We start from the raw sequence: 27704 nt of genomic DNA on the forward strand, positions 1-27704 counted from the left end.
ACAAGTCTGTACAACAACTGAGAGCGGTGAGCCATGATCTTTCATTTAGTAATTTTCAATGTTATAGAAGCTGATTTGGCTTCACATCTCAATTTTTGTGAGAGTGCTTGCTCTGCTTTCCCTCACCTTCACATTCAAACAGCTAAATTCTTCTGGCTTCTATTTCTCTGTGTAAGGCATAAAAAATAAATATCATGAGTTGGCAAATTGACTGTTCAATGTGTGGTGTAGTTTCTTCATCATTATTTGTAAAATATCATAGGAAATATGAACTTTTTGTTTTTCTTTCTGAATTGGTTAGAGCTTCTCTAGTTTGCTTGTTTTCTACACAACTGAACGTGCAAGACCGATTAGAATTTGCCATTTGTTCTTCCAAGGGTTTTTAAGGAGTCTGAATGTGTTTTGTAGTTTAATTAGCAGACATGACGGCTACATATGTAAGCATGAAAGTTTTAAGCATTTAAAATGTAAATTGGTCTGAACTGGTCAATAGTTTTAAATTAGTCAGTGGTTAACATTCCTGGGATAATTGCTCGAAATTTGAACTGATGGCTGATGCCCTTCCCTGGGGATACACAAGTCTGTCTTTTGAACATTAACATTTTGAAGTTTCTCTGCCTAGCTTTTAGCTGCATGTTCAAATTGTGCATGCCTTACATAGGACTTACCTGATTTTATGATAAAGGCATTTGTTTCCTTCGATACTGGGTTTTAATTTCCATGCAATAATTTGTGCAGATCGGAGGCAGTGGGGTTCTATATTCCCCTTTGACTTACATTTTTGATGAAGAAACTCCAAGATGGCGTGAACTTCTAGCAAAACTTGGCCTCTAATTGTCTGTGATGTACGTATGTCCTCGGAGACTTTGTTGCATATTTTGTAGCTATATCAATGCTAAAGATTTTGTTGAGCATATCTTTGATACCTGCAAATGGTTAAAACTAGAAAGGATGCACTGCATGAGGATTTTATTTGAAAAGTCGGATCTTTGTACCCTACTATATGAGTCGAAACTTGACATTGTAGTCAGACTGGTCATGTAAGACATGTTTTGTATGTCATAGGCAATTTTTCTCTATTCTTCGATCTGTTACGGTTATATAGCTGAAATCTGTCTGGAGTTTGGTTAAATTGGTTTCATGATCTTGTACCGTAGAACAAGGGTTTTTGATTGGTAGTAAACCATCACTTTTAGATTATAACTAGGTTCCAGTTAAGACCACAATCGATAAGAATTATTCAAATTTTTTCACCAAGCACTACACCAAAAACTGCATCACACAACGGTGATCACACAACGGAAAACAAATCCTCTGTTGTCTGTTGACAACAATTGAATCATACAACACATTTAATAAATCTTCGTTGTATAAAGATGCTCAAATTCTAAAACTTCTAGTTAGGAGGTGATGACACAACAAAAAGAAAGATTATCTGTTGTCTGAATGAAAAAAAAAGACCGGCATATTTCCCTCCTACCATTGAGTCAAATTTGGCTCCAAATTGTACCCTAGATGCCATTAAATTGGACAACAGTTTAGTTACTTCCGTTGTAGGAGTATACCTGCAAATCATCATACAATGGTTTTTAATGTTCTGTTGTGCAAGTGAGTACCAAAATTTGGAAATGGCTCCAAAATGACATTCATTCCCCCCCAAAATGAGAAAATTCGGCTGCAATTGTTTGTTATGCTTGCAAGTTCCAACAACAGAATGAACTATTTCTGTTGTGTGAATGAGAGATGACTAGCCTAAGCGCGAAACCTAATATTTTGATTGCAGAGGCAGGAAATTTCCATCTTTCATTCCCTTAGCTATGTAACAAATCAGACAACGTAAACGTATCTATACGTTGTCTGTCTGACTTAAAAAAAAAAAAAATAATAATAATAATGCCTATTGCCTTAGGCAACTCGAGGGCACACTTAATGCCTTGGCCATTTTTCATGTCTGAGAGAGAAACCCCGAGCTTTTCTTCACTTCGAGCAAAATCTGGAGCTTTTCTTCATCATCTTCTCAAAACACTTAGCCATCACAAATCACCATCTTTCAAAGTTTGGATTTAGATTCTATTCGATTTGGGTTCTACTCGATTAGGGTTCGAGTTGGGTTCAATTTGGGGGTTTTCATTCAGCTGAAATGAGGGATTTGGGTTCTGACCAATCGAGTTGGGTCTACTCGATTAGGGTATTTCTTCTGCCCTAGAGAGAAGATAAATCTCATTCTTTGCAAGCTCCAGACGGGGTATTTCTTCTCTTCTTCTCTTATTCTCTTCTCTCCCAGAAGCCTCAACTCCTCTTCAAGGCTTCAACATCGTGCCTTGGCTCCGACACCTTCTTCCACCAAATCCAATCATAGCCACCAAACTCTAATCAAAACCTCATAATGCCGTCGTCTTCTCTAGTTCTTGAAAGTCTACTCGTTTCTGGCCAAACCCCAACTCAACCCTAAAAAGAATCTCCATCGAAGCACCTGGTCGAAGTCTTCACTCGAATCCGAGACAATCCATGAGCCAAAGACACGCAACACCTGCGAAATCAGTCAAGTTCAGTCAAGTTCCGAACTTGGTCTCATATTTTGGTTCGTTTCCTTAAGGTTTAGATACCCTCTTCTTCTTGTAAGATTCTGTAGTTGAGCTATTTACTCAGAGAGAAGATGGGAGTCAAGGACAAGAAGAAGAACAAGGAGCTTGCCCAGAGAAATTTGGAGCCTGTTGAAAAGGGTTCGTCGCTTTAATCTCTTGCACTTTGATTCAAGTTTTGTTTTTGATTCGTTTTGCTGTTTGAATTGACTTGAATGCTCCTGGGATTATGTAGAATGAAGTTAGTAGAGAAAGGGTTTTGGATTTTAGAACAAAAACCAATACATGAATGTGTGTAATTGATGTCCATTATGTAGTAGACAGAAGACACTTAGATAATTCGGCCTAGAAAGTTGAAGTTTTGCTCTGTAGGTTTATGATGAGAAGAGAATAAAGTATAAACAAGTTGATATTGTGTTGAATTGTTTCCAGATAAAAGTTCAGGACCTTCAGAGATGAGAAAGAGAAAAAGAGAGAAGAAAACAATGGTGATTCGAGAAAAGTTGTTCAGATCTCTATTGAAGGTAAAGTGGAGTTCTAACTTTGTTAAATGTTAACTTGTTAATTACTTGGTCAAAATTTTTCATTCAAAATGAACTGAATGCGGTTTGCTCTTGTCATTTCACTAGATAACTCGACCAAAGCGGCCAATGACAAGAAAAAGACAAAGAAACTGAGGAAACGAAAAGGAAAGAAGGTGAAGAACAATCAGGATTTGGATGATCCCTCTAATACCGATGGTTTTGATTAATTAAATGGTAAGCTTCTTTAGTTGTTCTTGTATCATAGTATACTCGCATATAAACCTCATTTATTGTGCAATATGTTCATGGTGTCCCCTAGTCAACAAAATTTGGTAATGAATAATGAACATTTTCAAATTTCCTATGCCATTACCTGTATCTGCTATATTTGGCTTTATATGCAATTTGAGGTTTTGTACTTTTTTTTCTTGTCTCAAGTTATAAAAATAAGGCATGAATGCCATGGGGGTGTCAACAATAAAATCGTTTTCTGCTTTCAACTCAATTAACTCAATTTTATTTTTATTAGACGATGAAGCCGCAGATGATCAGAGCCAATTCGAAGTTCAGGGAGAGACTGCAGGAAGTGCTGAAATGGTGCTCAATGAAGATGATTGTAAGAATACTGAACTCAGAAACTATGAAAGAATGTCGCTTTGATTTCTTATCCCTGCAAATCAGCAAGTCGTCACTGAATAGGATGTTAAAAGCAGTTGAAGAGGGAAGTACTAATTGGGAAGAAGGATGAGATATATGGTGGCAGGTTATTAGCGAGTTTGCAGTTGTTTGTTAGAAATGATGCGGATGAGTTTAGTGCGGTTTTTAAGCGTGGATCGAATCCGAAGATATTGATCACCACTTGCCGATTTAACTCTTCTGTATGTATTGGTCTTTTACTTGTTTTCAATTTCATTTTAGCTTTTGTTGGTTACGGAACTGATATATTTTATGACAAGGTGATTGCCAATGTGTGCTAAGGTTTAGGCTTTTTGTTGTTTTGGTGGTTTTCAGAGGGGTCCTGCTTTTATAGAGGAACTACTTTCGGTGATCCCAAATGCGCAGTACTATAAAAGAGGCACTTATGACTTGAAAAAGGTACCATTTCTGTCTTTTATATCAATTTGTTTTTCACTTTTTCAATGTAACAAACATGGAGTTCAAACAGTTAATATATGTAATCTTTTTCCTTGTTGCAGATTATAGAGTATGCAAATAAAAAGGAATTCACTTCTTTAATTGTTGTTCATACCAATCGCTGGGAACCAGGTTGGTCTCTCAGACTTTGCTTCTGATGTCTTTAACTTCTAAATTCTGTGTGAAATGAGATCGTCCCCATATTTTCCCTGTTGTTTTTTATCTGAATTCAACTACTGCAATCATTTTTCAGATGCTCTCCTAATTATTGGCTTACCTAATGGACATACTACCCATTTTAAGCTCTCAAAGCTTGTTTTACGGAAGGATATCAAGGTTCGTTGCTATATGTTGCATGTATCAAAACAGTACCATCTTTATACTCTTTTGCCACATATTGCAATGAAATGTTTTTATTTTCTTCAGTTGGTGAAAAGAGGAGTCACTAAGATTAAAAATCTTGAAAGAGTCCAAAAGAATAAAATTCTGCAAAGTATTAATTTTTCATCTCTGGGGAATTAATGTAGGGTGTGTTAACTGTCATTTTCTTTCCTTATTCTTTATTTGGCATGCCTGCAGAATCATGGAAATCCAACCAGTCATGAGCCTGAGCTTGTATTAAACAACTTTACAACACGCCTTGGTCATCGTAGTGGGAGGTTGCAATCCTTAACTTGTTTAAAATGCTTTCTCACATTATATTAGATGCATTTTGGACTTTTTGGTTCAAATACACCTCATCACACTGTGTGGTAATTTCATTTTTTTTTTCCCTGTACAATTAGTTTCAAGTGGTTTCTTATGTAAGGATGGATTATCTTCAAGCTCCTAATGGTTTTCTTCTTTCACCTGCTTTCTTCATATTAATACAGTCACTTTTCCCTCAAGAACCAAATTTTCGTGGTCGGTGAGTTGTAACTTTCCACAACCAGCGAGATTTTATATTCTTCCGGCATCATCGGTGTGCCTCCTTTGCTATTTTTAGTTCTTGCAATGATCCTTTCTTATACTTGTGATCTTACATACTTTCCTTTGCTGTAGAGCTTTTTGTTTACTGATGATCATTAATTTCTATGTGTTCAGGTACATTTTTGAAACCAAAGAGACTAAACAGGCTGAAGTAAAGGGCAAAAAGATCAAGGATTCCAAAGCTGGCGCTATTACTGAAGCAAAACCATTTTCGCACCTACAGGTTGGTGTCAATTATTTATTTGTTCCTCTTGCATTTGCTTTCTTGTCTCGATCTGGTTTGGCCCAGGGCCCTGGCTGAATTTCCTCCACCACTTGAAATGTCCTTATGTTTCATTCTTGGTCCATTTATGTGACATAGGAAGGCAGGGTATTGCCACATCTACCATAGCATGCAGTTTACGTTTATTTCTTTATTCTTTATTGTATCATTTATAAATGTAGATCTTAACGGTCTTTCCTGTCTTAAACACTCAGGAATGTGGTCCTCGTTTTACCCTTAAATTGATCAGTCTGCAGCACGGGACATTTGATCCTAGAGGCGGGGAGTTTGAGTGGGTTCACAAGGTAATCCACTTATCAGTCAATTCATTTCAGTATATTGGTTTCATATCTTTATCATAAGAAAATATTGAAAGATACCCATATTGTTAGTCAATTGTTTGCAATTTTCTCTGGGATATATGGTGCAGCTGCTGCAACATTTAAATATGCTTTTGATTACAAACCATCCGGCATCAACTGTACCCTTCACAACTAGAGGCTTATTATTAATTTATTAATTTGACTTTTTCATGTTAAACTGCATACTAGAGATCAATGGAAACTTTGATTGATTGGATTGATAGTGAAGTCAACATGAGCAATACTTATGTACTTTTTCGAACTTATGCTCCTGTGCATTTCAGGTTTGCTCTATCATTTAAGCCGCTTAGTCTCATTGGTAGATTACGATTTGCTTATTTGTCTCATTAATTAAATGTGTATAATGTTCAAAGGTACCTCTATCTTAGCTGATACAATCACCTGTTTGACTTATCTATCGACATCGAATTATTATGACATGTATTGGTAATTTAGTATTTGATAAGTGATGGGAAACCTTGTGCAGGATTTTGAATGGTGAAGATGTAGATATAGAGGAAACAGTTCTTCGCACTCCAATATCCAAATCCTAGAAGAACCATTCAGATTTGTTCTACTCAACACCACAAATAAATAGGAACATTCCTTCTGGTGCTGCAATATGTGCTAACTTGTGAAGCTTCACAACAACCTTGGAGGTGATGCAAATAAGAATATAGAGCACAAGATGCTTGGTAAAGTGACACATGAAGGTTTTGTTGAAGTGAAAAGATATTATATCAGCTTTTGATTCATGTGTAGCTAGTTAGGAATGCTTTTCTTCTTTTATTGTTGGCTTGAAATTTAGACAATTTTGTTTGGGAAATACTGCCTTTTGCAGTTTTATGTACAAAATGTTAGATATTATGATGGATTGCTTGATAGATATATTCACTGTTCATTGGGTAAAATGGACCAAATTAATGCACAAATCAATTCAGAGAATGGATGTTTGCAGCAATCATACAACAGATTTTTAGAAATGTCAACAAATGTTGTCTGAACAAAAAAATTCTGGGTATTCACACAACGCATTGATAGCTATCACACATTTGATTTCAATAAGTAACGTCGTGTAGTTTAACTCATTCATAGCTATCACACAATGGATTTCAATAAGTAGCGTCGTCTAGTTTTAAGCTCATACAACAGAAAATACTATAACACAGTTGTCTTACTTTTAATCACACAACAGCTAAACTACAAAACCGTTGTATGAAAATTCAACCCACAACGGCATAAAAGCAAATTCTGTTGTGTGAATTGCTGCGCATGGGTGCGTCCGGCATCTGTCGAGTTCTTGGACAACGGTGTTAAGAAATATACGTCGACTAACTTCGTATCATACAACGGTGAATTCACCGTCGTCTGATTTTTCATCAGACAACATCGACATAGACGACTGTGAGTTTTCAAATCAGACGACGTTTTTTCACCATCGTGTGATGCAATTTTTGGTGTAGTGAAGCCTCCGAATTCTCAGAACCCATCAAGTTCACCAAGTTCAGAGACTTGATCACCAATATTTTCCCCAACAACCTCGACAAACTTATGAAAGCACCAACTGCTACTTTAACTTATATATAATCCAGCATTTCTTAATTATGTTTGCCAATTATCTCATATTCTAACTGCTAAAAAAAGTCAATTCTTGTAGCTTACTCACCAATACAAAGAATTGTTTATCAACACAAGACTTACTAGGTGTCTGGAAAACTTCAAACAAATATTTATTGAAATTAATTAAAGCAATTCATCTGTCATGATGTATGCAGAGAAGAAGTGTTATGCAGAGAAGGTCTACACACACACACACGTACATTACTTGAAAGAAAAGAGTTCACAACTTACATCACTTAAATATTGTTCATTACTTTAATTCTTGATCTTCCTAATTATCTCCCTATCAGCTACACAAAGTCGTCCCTGAAATAGTGAAACTTTGTAAGGGTGTGTAGCAAATCATCCAAGTCGTCTTGAAGCTATAATATAAATGCCATTTGAAAATTGTTAAATCATTAATCACTAAAATTGGCAAACAAACTCTTATTATTTTTTTTCCCAGTAGGTGGAGCATCTAACAAGACAGGGTGTGTATATAAAAATCTAACAAGACAGGGTGTCTATATAAAAAGCATAGATCGAGTATCGAAATTAGGATACATATATAATTTTGAAACTAGTTTGATAATCATGAAGCCACTGCCAGAATGTGAGCGCATCTATGATAGGTATCTTGGTAATGGTTCTCAGCATGACTTGTGCCACATAGCAGTAGTTTTCAGAATGTGTGAATATCAGAAAAATGAGTTGGTGTCTATTAATCTTAGCAAGAAAGTCCATATATATATCAAGGCTTTGTTTGCTTCACGAAAAAGCTGCATGAAAAATAATTTTGAGGGAAACTCAGTTCTGTGTGTCTTCTTCTTTCTTTTGTTTTCTTTTCTTTCAATATATAAAGGTCCCTGAAGTAGGAAAGCATGTGTGTAGGTTTTGTCTATTGATGAGATAAGAGATCAAGATAGTGTGGTGAATCGCTTCCTTATAAGGCTATATAAGGAGATAGTGAGTATACAGTTAGACTTAACTACAGACAACAATATGCTAGTTATAGGTGAAGCAACATATGCTGATGATCTCATGTGGTTTGATGCAAGTGTGAATCCAGAAAAGATAATCTGTGATTATTTACTTGCAGTGACATAAAATTTCAAAAAGAGTGGAGATTGACATTATGGTAGTGTTAATAACAACTCCCTATATATAGATAGATATTGTGTTATCTAATTGTATGTCTGGGGAATAAGATATATTCCAGATGTAAGGGCAGTGTTGGGGTCTCAAATTACTATATGAATTGGCCCTATTATTTTATAGAGCACCTTACTGTATTGAAGATCATATACTAATCAGTCCCCTTTTCTAATCATACAGGTTCCTCACTAATTCTTATCTTTGGGAAGAGGCTCCACCAATTCATACCACTTCCTTGCATTTTGGTTACCTCCTCCATGTATCTAACCTTCTGTATAGTTCTGTTAGTTGCAACAGTTAGAGGCCAATCCTGATAGAAGTGCAAAATGCAGTCATTGAGGCTGGTCTTGATAAGAGCTAAAGCTGCTAGTATATGCTTTTGCCTTTGAAATATAGGTTTGGATCTTTTGCCTTTGAAATCTGAGAATAATGAACTACCAAGAGAGTTTTGTACTGTAAACCATGTTTGCTGCAATATAAGTTTCTTCTGTTCCAAAATCCTTGCTATGTTCTTTTATTTCCTTTATTATTTTGTTGATTGTTTGAATAGTTTTGAATAAAGAATCCTCTTTGTAGAATGAAATAATATGTACTGCTAACATGTCATATTGTAATATGCAGACAACTGTAACAAAAAAGAATATTTCCTCGCTATAGACTAAAATTTAATAATGACAAAAGTGAATTTTCACACTATAGATTTCAGTTCCTACACCGACCGAAAAAACATTTCTCGCTGATTATTTTTAGTGACATAACTTTTTCTTGCTAAAAGGATACATGTTACAATGAAACAAAATTTTGTCGCTGAAAATAGTTTAAAGAGAGGAAGAACTTCCTCGCCAAAGCTATTTATAATGACGAAAATATTTTCGCTGCAAAAATAGTAGTTCACTTTTTTTTTTTTTTATAATTTTTTATTTATTCATTATCATTAGCGAGGAAATACATAATTTAGCGACGAAAACAAGTTTGTCAGAAAATATATTTAACGACTATTTTCTAATCCTCAAATTTTTTTAACGAGGTAAAAGTATGAGTTTGGCTGAGGAAAAACATTATCGCTAAAGATTAACGGCAAGAAAAATTAATTTTCTCGCGAAAAAGGTTTGTCGAGGAAATAGTTTTTTCGTCGCTAAAACTTTTCTTGACAAGCTTTCTCCGACGAATTGAAAACGAAAAAAATTTCGTCGTGGAAATATTACAGCGATGAAATGTCAGTTTTTAGCGAGGAATAAGTTCCTCGCAAATGAGGTTTTTATTGTAGTGTGTGTGTGTGTGTGTGTGTGTCTATATATATATATATATATATATATATATATATATATATATATATATATATATCGGGGCACCAATTTCTCCCTGTAGGAAACTTGATTATATTATAGGATTGAGCTTCATCATGTTGACACTACCTACATTACTTGAAAGAAAAGAGACCACAACTTACATCACCTAAATATTGTTCATTACTTTAATTATTTTTCCTAATTATCTCACTGTCAGCTATACAAAGTCGTCCTTGAAATAGTAAAACTTTGTAAAGGTGTGTAGCAAATCATCCAAGTCATCTTGAAACTATAATATAATTGCCATTTGAAAATTGTGAGATCATTAATCACTACAACCGGCAAACAAACTCTTATTATTTTTTTTCCCAATAGGTGGAGCATCTATCAAGACAAGGTGTCTATATAAAAGTCATAGATCGAGTATCGAAATTAGGATACATACATAATTTTGAAACTAGTTTGATAATCATGAAGCCACTGCTAGAATGTGAGCTCATCTATGATAGATATCTTGGTAATGGTTCTGAGCATGACTTGTGTCACATTGTAGTAGTTTTCAGAATGTGTGAATATCAGAAAAATGAGTTGGTGTCTATTAATCTTAGCAAGAAAGTCCATATTAGCACCTGACTTCTAATAATTCTACAAGAGAAAATGTCATCGACGACAACCCAAAGTTGTCGTAAAACGTCTAAATTTCTCGCTGAATTGAAAATGCGACGACTTTGGGTTGTCGCCTTATGTGTTTTACTAATTGTCAAAAGCGATGAAATTACACGGTTGTCGCTTTTTCAATATGCAACGAAATTGGTTCCTCGCATATCACAAATTGTGAGACACACAAGTGCGTTACCAAAAACTATATACGAGACTTTATATTTGTTATTATTTTTAATATACGAGGTTTCGTTTATGTCGCATATTCCATCTGCGGGGCTTGTATGTTTGTCGCATTTTCAATAAGCGACGTAATTTGTTCCTCGCATATGACATCTTGCAAGACATGTAAGTGTGTTATAGAATGCTATACGCGAGACTTTATGTTTGTTACAATTTCTAATATACGAGACTCCGTTTACATTACATATTCTGTCTGCAAGGCTTATATGTTTGATAAAAAATTTATATGCGAGACTTTTTTTTTGTTGCAAAAAATAATTGCGAGGTTTCATTTTTGTTGCATATATTAATATGTGACATATATGTATTTATTGTAGAAAATTATATGCGAGACTTCTTTTTTGTCTTCTATAATTTCATCGAGGAACTAATTGCGTCGCATATTGAAAAAGAGACAATTGTGTAACTTCGTCACTTTTGACAATCAATAAAACACATTATGCGACAATCGGTTGCGACAACCCAAAGTCATTGCATTTTCAATTAAGCGAGAAATGTAGACTTTTTACGACAGCTTTATAAAAATATAGACGCGGTCGCATATAATTATTCACAACATATACAAATAGTTCCTTAATTGCAAATCAAAGAGGATATACAACATCTTAGAAGCTGTTTAAGGACATTAGTTCCTTCACCACATGTGCAAAAGAAATTTCCTATATAGTAGCTCATGAACAACAATGAGCTAGTGTGTGTTGAGGTGATGGTGTTGCACCCGGGGTGGAGGAAGTTTGAACTTAGCTTTCATAATCTTTTTCCTCGGGTTGGTGGCAATTGAGATGCCATCTGCATAGCACTGATAGCATCTAACATGAACATTAGATAAGTCAGTTCCAGTGCTTGATACGTAGATAAGTTAGTTCCATCTAACATAGTAATGATAGCATATAACAGGAAAATTAGACAAGTCAGTGAAGAGTACCTTATGAAAACTTTCACAAGTGAGTGTCTAGTGTTAAGAGATAATTAATCTTTGCACCAAAGGATGACTACAAAAGACACACTAACTGCAAATGTATTTGTTAACAATAGAAAGACATAAAAACCAAATAGTATATCATAGCTATCAAATTGAAACTAAAATTGAACTGAACTTAGATACCCATCAAGTTTAATTGCATTATCTACCACATTACAATGTCAAGAAAATGATTTTCATATATATGATATGAATTTGATATAAGAAGTTAATGTGGTGAAAATATGCATTTCTATTCCCACATCAAATACAAATATGTCTTCTATTACCTACTAAACTCAAGCTTGACCATTGTCACCTTCCTTAGATAACCAGTTAAAAACCAATTTCAATCAACTAATTAAATGCAGAGAACCAAAACTATAAATCCTCTAAAATATATTAAAAATTATACCTGAATGAGTGAGCATTTTGATCACCCTAGTATTTTTCCTTCTTGCATGCTAACATATAGGAGGCCTGAGTTTACAAGCCGAAATCTATAGAACTCAAGCAAGAGCGCATAAACACCAGCTATGTGAATATTAAATAAGATTAAAATTATGGATTCCTCAATCTGACCAAATAGAGAAACAGCTTACTTGTTTGTCTCTCCGCCAACTTTGCCATATATTGGAGGCTGGATATCTGTATATGTTGCAAACAAGAACAAACAAAAGAAGGTGAATCAAAAGTTTTCAAATACAAATTAAGGAACACAAAACTGAGGGGTGACCGAAAGGCCAGAAGTGATCTCCTCAAATATTCGAATATTTGAAATTATGAGCCAACAAGCTAGTCATATATTGAGGACGTTAAGAATATATATATGCAGAAGATAAAAAGCTTGGCCCTTTTTGGCCAAAAAGCTTCATTGAAGCAGAACTACAAATACAAAACTAATACAACACGTAATTTAATAAGGAAAGTTTCATATATAAGATCGAGCACACATATATGTTCCCCAAAATTTAAGTATCTAAAAGTCCTTCTATGTTGGACTGCTTATAAAATCTCACAATGGTGAACAGAAAAAAGAATATATACTTAACAAAAATTGGAAATGAATTCTTTTAAGCAAAACAATTAAAAAACAAGATTGCTCAAGTATGTACCAGTTTGAAGAAATACAAAAGGAAGCTTCGGCCTCCAATTTTGTACGACTCTTCCTGCACATAGAAGAAGAAATACTTAATTAGTTAGCTCTATTTTGTTAGAACTGAGGAAAATTTCAAAGAAATCAAAAAATAAACACATACACAAGGGACGAATTAATAGAAGATGAAATTCATATAAAATCTGCAACAAGGCTAGGTAACGAAACAAGATATCTAAATTCTTTCTCTTTATTGAAAAAGAACCAAGATATCAAATCAAACATGATTTCAAAGCCGCCTCACTCTGTAGTTATACCTAAAGAAATATGATATCAATAATAATAGTTGTAAGATTAATTAAGTTGAACAATTTGAAAGAGAATAGGGAAAAACTGTAAGCAATTACCCAAGAAGGAGCTAGGCCACAGCGCAGTGGCGAGTAGAGAGAATATATGAGATCGAAGAGTTTTTAGGGTTTGAGCGTGGAGTATGTAGGGATAAGGTAAGTTTTTATTTTTACCTAAAGGGATAAGGTAAGATTTTTTTTATTTTTTTTAATTTCAATCTAATGGAGGGAATATGAAGTGTGAAGTGGGATGTAAAGGCGGGATATTTTCTTTTTTCTTCATATAAGAGGCATTCATTAGAATAATTTTTTATATGATTTTTATATTAGTTTAAAATAGCATAACAGATATTCAATTCGCCCTTATTATATGGTTATTCTTTCGTTTATGGTTATAAGGAGGTCTTAAAAAGACCCAAAACAACAAAAAGAAAAAGTATCTAACAAATTATTTAGGTCTAGAAACTTCATAAAGATCATCAAGAAAAGCAGTAGTAGCTTGGGGAAATGAAAAAAAAAAAAAAAATCTTTGAAACCTTCATATGATTGAGGGAATTTCTCCTTGGTCAGATTTCTCTCAAGACGATTACTTCTTACTCAGATTTGTTTTGAGGAGATTTATCTTTATTCGGATTTCCTTCGAGGGAATTTCTCTTCACCTAGATTCCACTTAAGGATTACTTCTCACCCATATTCGTCTTTAGGGGACTTCTCCTCACACAGATTCACCTTGAGGGAATTTTGCCTCACTCAAATTTGCCTTGAGAGGTTTCACCTCACCCAGATTCGGCTTGAGTGGGTTTCACCTCACCCAGATCTGCCTTGAGAGATTTCACCTTGAGAAATGTTTTCCAAATAGATTGTGTTGCCTCTCTATTAGGCCATTTCCTAACTAGAAATTTTACACCACACATAACCTCCATACTCCATACTATATATTTCTCTATGAATAATCGAGTAACTTTTTTATTTTTTCTCTTCTCACATTTTATGCGGATATATCCCAAATATCTAACATATCAGAAATATTTGACGATATTGGAGAAAATTTACAGAAACGGTAGAAGATAAGATATATTTCCTCTATAATATATCAGTCCCTCCAAAAAAGAATATATATATATATATATATATATATATATATATTGGGATATTCTAATCCTTGTCCTATACCTATTTATTTGATCGCTTGATTTCATTTATACAAGAAAATGATGATTTTGTACTTGTTATTGGTCCTCAATAAGATTTTAGACATTCCTCCTAAAATAAATAAAAGTTGACTAAGATTAGAATCATAATCCAATAATATATTACCTAATCAAACTAGTTTAAGTAATATAATTTAACTAGAAAAGAAAATTTTCATGTCGACAAGAAGTTACAAACAATATGCGGTTAAGTTCTAATAGCTGCACAAATAATAAATGACAATTCATGATATAAGTCGTCATCTAATTGGTTTTCGGCGAGGAAGTTCCAATTGTCACATCATTATTAAGCGACAACCCATAGAAGTCGTCACCTAATTGGTATTTTATGAGAAAATTAAAGTTGTCACATAAACATTAATCAACAACTCGTACAAGTAGTCGTCTAATTGGTTTTCAATGAGAAAATTCAAGTTGTCACATAAACATTATGTGACAACATGTAGAAGTCGTCACCTTATTGGTCTTTTGCAGAAAAATTAAAGTTGTCACATAAATATTAACCGACAACTGATATAAGTCGTTGCCTAATTGGTTTTTAGTGAGGAACTTCAAGTTGTCACATAAACATTAAGTGACAACTCATTGAGGTCATCGCCTAATTGGCCTTTTGAGAGAAAATTAAATTTGTCATATAAACATTAACTGACAACTAGTAAAAGTCGTTGCCTAACTGGTTTTCAGTGGGGAAGTTCAAGTTGTCACATAACCATTAAGCGATAACCTGTAGAAGTCGTCGCCTAATTGGGCTTTTGCGAGAAAATTATAGTTGCCACATAAACATTAACCGACAACTAGTAGAAGTTGTTGCCTAATTAGTTTTCAGTGAGGAAGTTCAAATTGTCACATAAACATTAAGCGACAACCCATTAAAGTTGTCGTCCAATTGATTTTTAGTGAGGAAGTTAAGGTTGTCATATAAACGTGAACCGACAACTCATAGCAATTGTCGCTAAATCAGTCTTTAACGACAAATATCTAGTTGTCACATAAACATTAAGCAACAATTCGAAGAATTTGTCACCTGATTAATCTTTTGTGAGGAAGTTAAAGTTGTCACAAAAACATTAACTGACAATTTGTAGAAATTGTCGCATAATTGACATTTTGCGAGAAATTAGGTGTCGCATAATGTCATATGGGCAACAACTATCAATTTCTCGCAAATACTTACTTTATGCGACAAATTGGTTGTTGCGGATGGGATCATGTGCGACAACTGAAATTTTCTCGTATTTGCCAAGCTTTTGCCACGAATTTTGGGTTGTCACAATGAAATTCCTCGCTTTTGCTATTTTCTCTTGTAGTGATAGCAACCAACAACTAGCAATTCAAACTATGGACAAAATCGACCACATATAGCAACTAGCAAGAAAGTCCAATTGTGGCTAGACGGGCGAGGTATGGCCTGAAAACTAACTGAGGTGATTTCCGGCTCGGGGGGGGGGGGGGGGGGGGGGGGGGGGGGGGGGAGAGAGAGAGATTTAGTTTCCTTTTTCGGAAACTAGGGGTTTTTCTCAAAGTTTTTGAAATTTTTCTATTTATCCAAAAATGAAAAAAAATTTCGTTACCCATAACTTCTTCATACGAACTCTGATTTTCGCATTCCGCATGTCCACGAACTCGTATCGATGCGCTCTACGATTTTTGTGCAAGTAAGTTTTCACACAATCTTAACGTTTAAAAAGTCAACCCTTAAATCGAAGCATTCCGAGCAAATAATTGTCCGAAATAATTTCTATTTCTCGATTAACATAAGAATAAGGCACCAAAATGATAATTTATACCAACTTGAATTTGTATTAATTTCACAAAAATACAAGAAATTAAAACGAAAATTCAGGTCATTACACACACACACTCTCTCTCTCTCTCTCTCTCTCTCTCTCTCTCTCTCTCTCTCTCTCTCTCTCAACTCAGTAATGAATACAAAAGGAAAATGGTTCATCCTTATCTATTATACCTGAAAGGATATTCCTGTCATTCCATTCCACACTCAAAAATTAGAAAAATAAAAAAATTCTCCCGCACTCCAGCATTTCTTAATTATGTTTGCCAATTATCTCATATTCTAACTGCTAAAAAAAGTCAATTCTTGAAGCGTACTCACCAATACAAGGAATTGTTTATCAACACAAGACCTAGTAGGTGCCTGGAAAACTTCAAACAAATTTCCATTGAAATTAATTAAAGCAATTCAACTGTCATGATGTATGCAGAGAAGAAGTGTTATGCAGAGAAGGTCTATATATATTGGAGCACCAATTTCTCCCAGTAGGAAACTTGATTATAGTATCCAGATACCTTGATCTATTAGCATTACATTATAGGATTGAGTTTCATCATGTTGCGACTACCTACATTACTTGAAAGAAAAAGACCACAACTTACATCACCTAAATATTGTTCATTACTTTAGTTCTTCATCCTAATTATCTCACTGTTAGCTACACAAAGTCGTCCCTGAAATAGTGAAACTTTGTAAAGGGTGTGTAGCAAATCATCCAAGTCGTCTTGAAACTATAATATAAATGCCATTTGAAAATTGTTAGATCATTAATCACTACAACCAGCAAACAAACTCTTATTATTATTTTTTCCCAGTAGGTGGAGCATCTAACAAGACAGTGTGTCTATATAAAAGTCATAGATCGAGTATTGAAATTAGGATACATATATAATTTTGAAACTAGTTTGATAATCATGAAGCCACTACCAGAATGTGACCTCATCTATGATAGGTATCTTGGTAATGGTTCTGAGCATGACTTGGGCCACATAGCAGTAGTTTTCAGAATGTTTGAAAATCAGATAAATGAGTTGGTGTCTATTAGTCTTAGCAAGAAAGTCCATATTAGTGCCTGACTTCTAATATAGCAACCAACAACTAGCAATTCAAACTATGGACAAAATCGACCACATATAGCAACTAGCAAGAAAGTCCAATGGTGGCCGGACGGCCGAGGTAGATGGCCTGAAAACTAGCTGAGGCGATTTCCGGCTCAGGGAGAGAGAGAGTGAGGGAGAAACTCAGTTTCCTTTTTCGGAAACTAGGATTTTTCTTAAAATTTCTGAAACTTTTTTATTTATCCAAAAATAAAATGGAAACTTTTTCCGTTGGCCATGACTTCTTCATACGAACTCTGATTTTCACGTTCCGCATTTCCACGAACTCGTATCGACGCGCTCTACTATTTTCGTGAAAGAAGTTTTCACAGAATCGTAACGTTTAAAAAGTCAACCCTTGAATCGAAGCATTCCGAGCTAATAATTGTCCAAAATAATTTCTATTTCTCAACTAACATAAGAACAAGGCACCGAAACGATAATTTATACCAACTTGGATTTTTATTAATTTCACAAAAATACAAGAAATTAAAACGAAAATCCAGGTTATTACAAACACCGTCTCTCTCTCTCTCTCTCTCTCTCTCTCTCTCTCTCTCTCTCTCTCTCTCTCTCTCAACTTAGTAATGAATACAAAAGGAAAATGGTTCATCCTTATCTATTATACCCGAAGGGATATTCCTATATTTCATTCCACACGCAAAATTTAGAAAAAAAAAATAAAAAAAATTCTCCCGCACGGACTTAGACTTTTTGCTTGGAAACTTTTTTGTCCGCGTGGATCTTCTAGACCCAAGCCTTGCGCACTGCACTTATTTCTCTAATATTGTATCTTATGGCAATTTGCTAAATTTTATAAATGATTAATACAAAAAAATAGTGTTTGCCCATATAAACCTTGTCAAATTAATATTTCAAAAAAAAAAAAAAACTTGTCAAATTAATATCAATTTAACAAAACTTAAAATTTTCAATACTAATATAAATTGTGTGAAATTCAACCACTTTAATATGAACTAGTGTCAAGTCACATCACAAGCTCATTGAAATTGTAAATTAAAAGAAAATATTTAGTTAATTTGAGGATGTCATTGGCTTTAGAATAATGTTGAAGGCTAGGAGAAAGCATCCCATACTAGAACGAATAGAAGCCTAGAATGTGGTGCAAGAGGAAAGTAGAAGTAGACCATCCCTTATACAACACCTGTGCACTTTTTGTTCCCTCCTCTCACTCTTCACAGCCGCCGGTTCTCTCTCAATCTGTGAAACATGTTGGCTGCAAACCCACCCAAACACCCCTTCTTTCTTACTCACTCCCTCCACCTCTCCTCCTCTCCCTCGCTGTCCTTCAAGATCACCTGTTCTGCGGCGACGGAGGAGAGGAGCGAGTTTCAGCTGGGACTGCCCAAAAAAGGCCGCATGACCGCAGACACTCTCGATCTCCTCAAGGACTGCCAGTTGCCCATCAAGCACATCAATCCTTGCCAGTACGTTGCTAAAATTCCTGAGGTCATTCACTCTCTCACTCTATTGATAGGAGAATAAATGTGATAAATATAGTGTGAAATCCCTTACACTTTTCTTGGTTAATTCCTTTAAAAAGTCTGTTTTAACTTTGTTTTTCTTTTAGGTAGTTTGTGGAGTGATTCAAGAGAAATAAGAGCTGAAAGGGAGCAACGAAGCCATGAAACATGAAGTATTGATGCAGAGGACCAAGTTTGATCAACCTTTTGGCCAGAAATTACAAGGGAAGTCCACGGAATTCATTGTACAAAACAGTTGCTGCAAAGCAGAAACTGCAGTTTCAGAATCAGTTTTCTGGGAACGGTTTTGAGGAGCAATTCTTGCATCATTAAATCTGCACCTATGAAGAAAGGACCTGCGATACTTGAAGACATAATGTTATACTTCAACAAGAGCTAAAGAACTGGTCAAAAGTGTCAACAAGGCAGTAGGAAATCAAAGTCGAAGTATGCTTCCCGATAAGGCAGAAACTGTCAGCTTTTCATGAAGCTTTTTGAGAGATCTTTTCCGGCTATTTTCTTGGAGTTTTTCCAGAAGGTTATTGATCATTCTAGATTATATGATGTCATAGAACATGTGGGAGTCAAGAACCATCCAGAAACTTGTCAAGACGAAGTCGTTCCTTATCCAAGAAGGAAGCTTCAGAGTCAGAAATTGAATCCTAGTCAAAACAGGGCATTTTGGCCGAGATTCTTCTTTGGACGGATTTCCAGGGCATTTTTGGAAGGTTATTGCTGCTGCAAATATGAAGGAGAGTCCTATAAGGATTCCTCAAGATTTTTGGGAAGATTATTAAAGCTTGAAAATCATTTAATTATGCACCAAGTAGAGTAATCCTCAAGCAACTAGGAGAGGCTTTCAAAGCGGAATTGGAAAAGGAAACTTGGGCTGTGTATTCTATATATATAGAGGCTCTGAACACGTTGAAAATTACAACTCTACAGCGCCATCTTCTGCCATAAACCCTAGCACACAAAGTCTTGAAATTCCCAAGTCCTCCAAGAGCAAAAACCGTGCACACCATCATCCATCTTCATCAAGCCTTGCCGTGTACCATCTTGAGGGGGGTTCTTGCGTTCAAGGCTGCCTAAAAGTGAATTCGTGGCTCTCATCTTCTGCCCTTTACGGTTTTTATTTTCTTGTAATTCGAACTTATATGTTTCTAGTTGTGAATTTTGAGACAATGTGTGGCTAATCTACTTTTGTTAGTGGCGAGGTTTGAAGCCCCTAAGATGTGTTTTTGACAATATTTTGATTCCTAGTTTCGTGATTGCTTTGTGGTGAAATTGTTTATTTGGTTTTGGTTTACAGATAACTCTTGCATGTTTATGTTTTATGAATGCGCACATAAAATATTATGATCATGTGAGTGGGGCTAGAAATAGGTATTTTAATCTCCTAAACGGTTAATAATGCTTGTTTCAATGGTAGTAAAACCTATAGGACAATAGGTGAAACCAAATAAAAAGGATTGCATGCTAGGTAGGCGTTCCACACTAGTTTTGCATACTTGTTCAATCAAACTTCCATATGTGATTAATGCTTAGAATAAATTGTTGATAGGATAGCGTTCTATACCTTGATTGTTTATTCTAAAGGCTTAGTAATGGTGCGTTCATCTTGCTTAAGTAATCTAGGGAAGTAATAAGAACTTACGCATGCTTCATGGTTTGTTCTTGATTGAAACCTTTTTCACGACTTAGTAATTGAAACTAGAATGATAAATTTGTCTCAAGCATATTTTGGTGGTGGATTTCCGAGTTCCTAATATCTTCATCCATATCTTTCAAAACCCTAAATTCAAAATCGCTTTTCTTTACTTTATTTTCTGTTTATTTTCGTGGAAACCCAAAAACCCCCTGTTTAGTGTGTTTCAGGATTGCAACGCCTCTACAATCCTCCTCTCTGTCCCACCATCTTTCTCTATTTTCTTTTTGTTGTGTGACGTTTTCTTTAGTGTTAGTTTTGTTTTGTTTTGTTTTCTTTTGTGTGAATAATATTGTTACCCTCAATCTCTGGCATCGAACGATCCTTGCTTATCCTTTACTACTGACGACTACATTCTTGCAGGGTTAAATTGAGCGTCTATTTTGGGCGTATCATCTATCATCACCATTTTTTATTCCTCTTTTGCATGTTGCACCCAAATTCAATTTTTTTTTTGGTGCAGCTGTCTAATTTGGAAGGGTGGTTTCAAAGGCCTAAGGACATTGTGAGGAAGTTGCTGTCTGGGGATTTGGACCTTGGCATTACCGGTCTTGACACCGTCAGTGAATATGGACGGGTGTTAACCTTGCACTATCTACTGTTCTTTCGATTTATACTAGTTTTTGTTTTAGGGAGTAGAGTTATATATCTGTGATGAAATTTTAACTGAAGAATTTGGAGGGGAAAAAAAAAAGCTATGTAATTGAGCCATCCCATATGCTGTCTAGTGTGTCGAAAACTTGCTTTTTGTATTTTTGTTGTCCTCCGGTCTTGAATATATGGAATGGGTGGTTGATTGGTTATAGGGTGTATAACTATGTATGCAATGGAAGTTTTTCTTTAAACCCAGAGAGCTATGTAATTGACACCAAAAGTATATCTATCCCATGTGCTTTGTACTGCTGTGCAAAGCTGTGCTTGTAATTTTAGTCAGTCTTTCAATTCTGATGTAGTTAAACCCTCATTTCTTGGTACGTACCTTGGACCTATCATTGCGTGGAAGGGAAAGTATGGATGAAATAAGAGTATAATTGTGCTTGATTCTTGATTTGTTTATGTTTTATAATGACTTGCAATCATGTTGTCTGTTTTTTTGAAAATCATTCGTTGTTACCTGTGTTTGTTATCCCAAATTACTGTGATGATGTGCATTAATATTTATGATGTGGTTACTGGAACTCGCCTTTGTGTGTTGGGGGTCTTTCATTCTGCATGTTTTATCACAAAGACGACGCGTAGTTATGTTGTCCATTTATTTCAAGCTTTTAGCTATTTCTTTTGTTTGTTATCTAAAATATCTGTAAAAAAACTGCATCAATATATAATGCTTGTCATATGGAATTCTTGTCAAAGCAACTCATCTAAATACTCTTTCAAGGGAGTGAAGATCTTATCATTGTTCATGATGCTCTTGGGTATGGGGAGTGCCACTTATCCCTTGCAGTGAGTTTTTTTTATATTTTTTTTATTTATTTATTTATATATTGGGTCCGGATCAAGGGACACATAATTGTACACAATTTTTTACACTCCTTATGAGCCCTTAGATTTTAAAATATTAAACGGTTTAGATTAAGTATGAGAATGACATGGCATATATTATATTTATTCCCTAACATAAATAAACAAAAGTGGATTAAATTATTTTTTATAAAGAGTATAATACAAAAATAAATAATAGTGGAATTAGAAGAATGGAATTAAAAGAATAGAAGGATACTGTACGATTAAAGAAACAGAGCACCAAGAACCCCAAAAGAAAAGAAAAAAACCATTGTTGTTCTTTGACCTATATCTAGACTCTTACATGGTAAGTAGGATTATAATATCTCCTTCAATTCAGATGGGGGTGTATTCAATTCAGATTTTAAAAGATTTTGTTTGAGTTTTTATAATCTATGGATTTACTTAATTCACGGATTGTTTAAATTCTATATGGACTCTGATTGATTCTAATGAATTGATTTACTGGTATTTGTTTAGATTTTACAAGTCCTTATAATGTTTTTGGTAGGATATTTTTTTTTTCTTCTTCTTTAAAAGCAATGGATGTATGGATCCAACTATAATACTATATCAGTGACAAAAAAGTACACACACACACATACAGTCCTTCGATGCTAAGGAGGTCCTGAACTTAGCTTACAGTAGTACGGATTTCTATATTTTGACAACTTTTCGATCACTTATTCACATCTTAACCGTTAAGTTTATAGTTCCTAATGTATAGATCATCTCTGCAAATTTTCAGCCAAATTGATGATCGTTAAGGCATCCAAAACTGCAATTTACACGAACGAACCGAATCTATCCAACCTAAACCGTTCGTGTAAATTGCATTTTTGGATGCTTTAACAATCATCAATTTGTCTGAAAATTTGTAGAAGTGGTCTACTCATATATACCTAAAAACTAAACGGTTAAGATGTGAATATATAATCGAAAAGTGGTCAAAATATGAAAATTTGTACCGTAAACTAAGTTAAGGATATCCTTAGCAGAGAAGGCCTGTATGTATGTATGTATGTATGTATGTATGTATGTATGTATGTATACGTATGTATATATATATGGCAATCTATCATTCTTTATGTTGTGTATAATGATATATATATATATATATGAATAATAAGAGAAAACTAATCAACCAAAATATTACACAAAAATAAAGTAGTAAACTAATGGCATAATTTATTTCATATCTAATTTACAAAAGAAACATGTGTATATGTAATGGTCTATTTTGGCTTTAGATGAATATATATCGGCACCCGACTTCGGGTTTGATTAAAAAAAAAAACATGTGTGTATGTATCATCTTAACAAAACCATTGAAAGTGAGCTTAATTAGCTAGAAGGATTAAGGCTTCCAGAGCTATAGTGATAAAAATAAAAAAAAATTATTAGATGAGAGCAGAGGCAGAGGAGGATAGTGGGAAGATAGGTCTGAGACAAAATAGATGAGTGTCACCTATTGAGAGAGTTAATTCTTCTTCTTCTTCTTTTTTTTTTTTTGTTGGTGAAGAGTTTCTTCATTTTTTGAGTGAGAAAGAATCCATCAAAATCTCTTGGGAAGTGGTTGGATTGTTATTTAGTTTTGATATGTATAAAAAGCACTATAAAATCCTCCAAAATCCAGCATTTAATGAAATCCTTAAAAATCCATATACTTTTGAATATATGCATATTTGAATGGATAATTTTAAATCTTAATTGAATACATCAAGATTTTAAAGGATTGTTTAAAATCTCAATTGAATACCTATAAACTTTCAAAATACAAAAAAATCTTGTACACTCTTAAATGAATACACCCCCCTAAATCATGGTAACTATGTTGTTCTCTAAAATTCAAATGTACCTGATATTCATTGAATATGATAGAATAAAATCACAAGATATGCAATTTTGTTGATGCTTCCCATAATCCTCCCTCAGCTTGTACGGGTCGGAAATATGGGATTTCTGTCCCTTGTTTTTTTCTTCTTTGTTTGGTGTTAGTGAAGTAATAGACGTATATAAAGAGACAAAAAAAAAGTGCGCAGAGGCAATTCACAGATCATCAAGAATCTCAACTCCAATATTTGGAGTTTGAGGAAGGTGATGGGGATGAAGCTTAGGAAAGGGGATCTGGTTTTCTAGTTCTTGTTATTCTGTTCTCACTTTTTTTTATCGTGCTCTGATTCTAGTGTTCTTTATTTTTGTATTTTATTTTTTCTTCAGAAAAGAATAATTTATTTATTTATGTTAGGGAATAAATAAAATGTCATGTCATTCTCATACTTAATCTAAACCATTTAATATTTTAAAATCTAAGAGCTCAGTGTAAAAAATTGTGTATAATTATGTGTCCCTTGATCCGGACCCTGATTTATTTATTTATTTATTTTTTTAACAAATAGCCAACCCTATCTCACTCATTTTACCATCGGTAGTCTTCAAACATGATTTTTTTTTCTTTTTCAGATACCAAAATATGGGATTTTTGGGAACATTAACTCACTGAATGAGCTAGCACAAATGCCTCAATGGACTAGAGAGAAACCTCTGCGAGTTGCTACTGGCTTCACCTATGTAAGCAGTGTGTTGGAGAGTATTTCATTGTATTTTTTTTTTCACTTTTGTCTTCTGGAACAATTGTCTGTATCTTTCTGGCAATAAGGATTCTATTTCAATTTCAATTTCTCCCTTTTCTTTCATTGCAGTTGGGTCCCAAATTTGTGAAAGAAAATGGACTGGACCATCTGAGTTTTTCCACAGCTGATGGAGCACTTGAGGCAGCTCCTGCGGTAAGAATTCGGTTTTGTTGGGATTTGATACTAGGAGCATCATTCTTTGGCCTTCTGTGTGGTTGTATTGCTCAGTCAACATGATGCATTTTGCCCAGCATGGATATAAGTTCTAGTCATTTTAGTGGCTCTTATTATAATAAAATACAATCTTAATATTCCTTTAGAGAAAAACATAGGCTATCAATTTTTCAATGTCTAGTTCTATTTCTGACTATTTTGCTTCAAATAAGTTGGTGTATCAACATTATTTTGTCTTATTGGAAATTGCACTCATTCAGAAAGTTAGGGAGGCACCAGTAAAATGACTCTGTAGTTAGCTACTTGATAATGGGAACAGTGTTTAACTTTTTGTATAATGTTTGACGTGGTTGGCCATTGCATTTGATGGTAGGGGGTTCACTACGATCGGTGAAAGTCAAAGATAATTAAATACCATATGTCTCTGTCATTGCAGATGGGGATAGCTGATGCAATTTTGGGCCTTGTGAGTAGTGGGATAACACTGAAAGAAAACAATTTGAAAGAGATCGAGGGAGGAGTTGTGTTGCGAAGTCAAGTAAGCTTTCTGGGTTATGACTTATCTTGCATGTTTTCTAATAATTCTTAGAGCAAGTCCACCCGTTGGGTCACCAGGTCACTTACAATTCACTGCTTTTTATGTTTATTTCCACCCTCTGAGTCACAGGCACAGTTTCCAAACTGACCTGGGTCACTCTGGGTCACTTTCGTGACCTGCAAACTGACCTGGTGACCACGATAGTTTGGAAACTGTGCTCGTGACCCAAATGGTGGAAATAAACACTAAAAAGAAGTGCATAGTAACTGACCTGGTGACCCAACGGGTGAACTTGCTCTTATGATGCTTACTAGAAGGAGCTGGTTCTGCATCCTACTTTCTTTTCCAATCTTTTCTTACATGGGAATTAAATTTTCTACAGGCAGTTCTTGTTGCAAACAAGAGATCCTTGCTCAAAATGAAAAGTGCACTTGAAACGACACATGAGATTCTGGAAAGATTGGAGACACATCTAAAGGCAGAGGGTCAGTATACGGTGCGTATATCATCATTCAAAACTCTATATGTTTGTACCTTCAGGGGTTTGTTGTTTTCTCACTCATTTATCACAGGTGGTTGCAAATATGAGGGGAAATAGTGCACAAGAAGTGGCTGAGCGAGTCCTTAGCCAGCCATCATTAGCTGGTTTGCAGGTGTGGTTGGAATTTATTTAGCTTTACTTTACTGATGAATCTCATTTCAAGTTGCAGTTCCTTGAAAGGAAAAGTTTTAAGATGTAGTTCTTTTCAAATGAATAGATTCCAGTTGCAGTATGACAATAGTAACTTGTCTTCTCTTGGTCACATCCTGATCCTTTCCCAACAATGTACATGGTTGCTTTGGCAGGGACCCACTATAAGTACAGTGTATTGCAAACGTGATGGGCAAATAAAAGCAGATTACTACGCCATTGTCATACGTGTGCCAAAAAAGGCCCTCTACAAGTCTGTACAACAACTGAGAGCGGTGAGCCATCATCTTTCATTTAGTAATTTTCAATGTTATAGAAGCTGATTTGGCTTCACATCTCAATTTTTGTGAGAGTGCTTGCTCTGCTTTCCCTCACCTTCACATTCAAGCAGCTAAATTCTTCTGGCTTCTATTTCTCTGTGTAAGACATAAAAAATAAATATCATGAGTTGGCAAATTGACAGTTCAATGTGTGGTGTAGTTTCTTCATTATTATTTGTAAAATATCATAGGAAATATGAACTTTCTGTTTTTCTTTCTGAATTGGTTAGAGCTTCTCCAGTTTGCTTGTTTTCTACACAACTGAACGTGCAAGACCGATTAGAATTTGCCATTTGTTCTTCCAAGGGTTTTAAAGGAGTCTGAATGTGTTTTGTAGTTTAATTAGCAGACATGACGACTACATATGTAAGCATGAAAGTTTTAAGCATTTAAAATGTAAATTGGTCTGAACTGGTCAATAGTTTTAAATTAGTCAGTGGTTAACATTCCTGGGATAATTGCTCGAAATTTGAACTGATGGCTGATGCCCTTCCCTGGGGATACACAAGTCTATCTTTTGAACATTAACATTTTGAAGTTTCTCTGCCTAGCTTTTAGCTGCATGTTCAAATTGTGCATGCCTTCCATAGGACTTACCTGATTTTATGATAAAGGCATTTGTTTCCTTCGATACTGGGTTTTAATTTCCATGCAATAATTTGTGGAGATCGGAGGCTGTGGGGTTCTATATTCCACTTTGACTTACATTTTTGATGAAGAAACTCCAAGATGGCGTGAACTTCTAGCAAAACTTGGCCTCTAATTGTCTGTGGTGTACGTATGTCCTCGGAGACTTTGTTGCATATTTTGTAGCTATATCAATGCTGAAGATTTTGTTGAGCACATCTTTGATACCTGCAAATGGTTAAAACTAGAAAGGATGCACTGCATGAGGATTTTATTTGAAAAGTCGGATCTTTGTACCCTGCTATATGAGTCGAAACTTGACATTGTAGTCAGACTGGTCATGTAAGACATGTTTTGTATGTCGTAAGCAATTTTTCTCTATTCTTCGATCTGTTACAGTTATATTGCTGAAATCTGCCTGGAGTTTGGTTAAATTGGTTTCATGATCTTGTACCGTAGAACAAGGGTTTTTGATTGGCAGTAAACCATCACTTTTAGATTATAACTAGGTTCCAGTTAAGACCACAATCGATAAGAATTATTCAAATTTTTTCACTAAGCCTCCGAATTCTCAGAACCCATCAAGTTCACCAAGTTCAAAGACTTGATCACCAATATTTTTCCCAACAACCTCGACAAACTTATGAAAGCACCGAATGCTACTTTAACTTATATATACTCCAGCATTTCTTAATTATGTTTGCAAATTATCTCATATTCTAACTGCTAAAAAAAAGTCAATCCTT

General features: G+C 34.9%; 2 protein-coding genes and 3 long non-coding RNA genes across 5 annotated transcripts; all 5 read left to right on the forward strand.

Moving 5' to 3' along the window:
* Positions 1–2624: 2624 nt before the first annotated feature.
* On the forward strand, positions 2625–3260 carry LOC121050730. Its single transcript, XR_005803681.1, has 3 exons — positions 2625–2723; positions 3015–3106; positions 3212–3260. It is a non-coding gene; the product is annotated as an uncharacterized LOC121050730 (long non-coding RNA).
* A 583-nt stretch (positions 3261–3843) lies between these two features.
* On the forward strand, positions 3844–4845 carry LOC112194386 (ribosome production factor 1-like; the record flags this gene model as incomplete). The annotated part of the gene is made up of 5 exons (XM_040518801.1): positions 3844–3984; positions 4118–4201; positions 4303–4372; positions 4494–4576; positions 4768–4845. Coding segments are annotated over 5 exons (456 nt in total), but the record flags the coding sequence as incomplete, so codon positions are not given.
* Positions 4846–5115: 270 nt separating this feature from the next.
* LOC121048902 lies at positions 5116–5875 on the forward strand. Its single transcript, XR_005803685.1, has 3 exons — positions 5116–5147; positions 5324–5432; positions 5687–5875. It is a non-coding gene; the product is annotated as an uncharacterized LOC121048902 (long non-coding RNA).
* Positions 5876–18725: 12850 nt separating this feature from the next.
* On the forward strand, positions 18726–21860 carry LOC121050731. The gene is made up of 3 exons (XR_005803683.1): positions 18726–18750; positions 20936–21049; positions 21851–21860. It is a non-coding gene; the product is annotated as an uncharacterized LOC121050731 (long non-coding RNA).
* Positions 21861–21863: 3 nt separating this feature from the next.
* LOC112194403 (ATP phosphoribosyltransferase 2, chloroplastic) lies at positions 21864–27272 on the forward strand. Its single transcript, XM_024334648.2, has 8 exons — positions 21864–21915; positions 24439–24546; positions 24678–24761; positions 25219–25320; positions 25703–25816; positions 25893–25973; positions 26167–26286; positions 26999–27272. The coding sequence occupies exons 2-8, from the start codon at positions 24493–24495 to the stop codon at positions 27092–27094; spliced, it is 651 nt and encodes a 216-aa protein (XP_024190416.1). The 5' UTR covers positions 21864–21915; positions 24439–24492; the 3' UTR covers positions 27095–27272.
* Positions 27273–27704: the final 432 nt, after the last annotated feature.

Source organism: Rosa chinensis, chromosome 1 (assembly GCF_002994745.2).
Source record: "Rosa chinensis cultivar Old Blush chromosome 1, RchiOBHm-V2, whole genome shotgun sequence".
Lineage (NCBI taxonomy): Eukaryota > Viridiplantae > Streptophyta > Magnoliopsida > Rosales > Rosaceae > Rosa > Rosa chinensis.

Excerpts from the sequence above, each read along its gene's own strand:
- LOC112194403 (XM_024334648.2), top strand. The coding sequence starts at position 24,493 with ATGCCTCAATGGACTAGAGAGAAACCTCTGCGAGTTGCTACTGGCTTC. Across the intron at positions 24,547-24,677 it reads TTGCTACTGGCTTCACCTAT|TTGGGTCCCAAATTTGTGAA; the intron begins GTAAGCAGTGTG and ends CTTTCATTGCAG. Across the intron at positions 25,817-25,892 it reads AGGCAGAGGGTCAGTATACG|GTGGTTGCAAATATGAGGGG; the intron begins GTGCGTATATCA and ends CATTTATCACAG.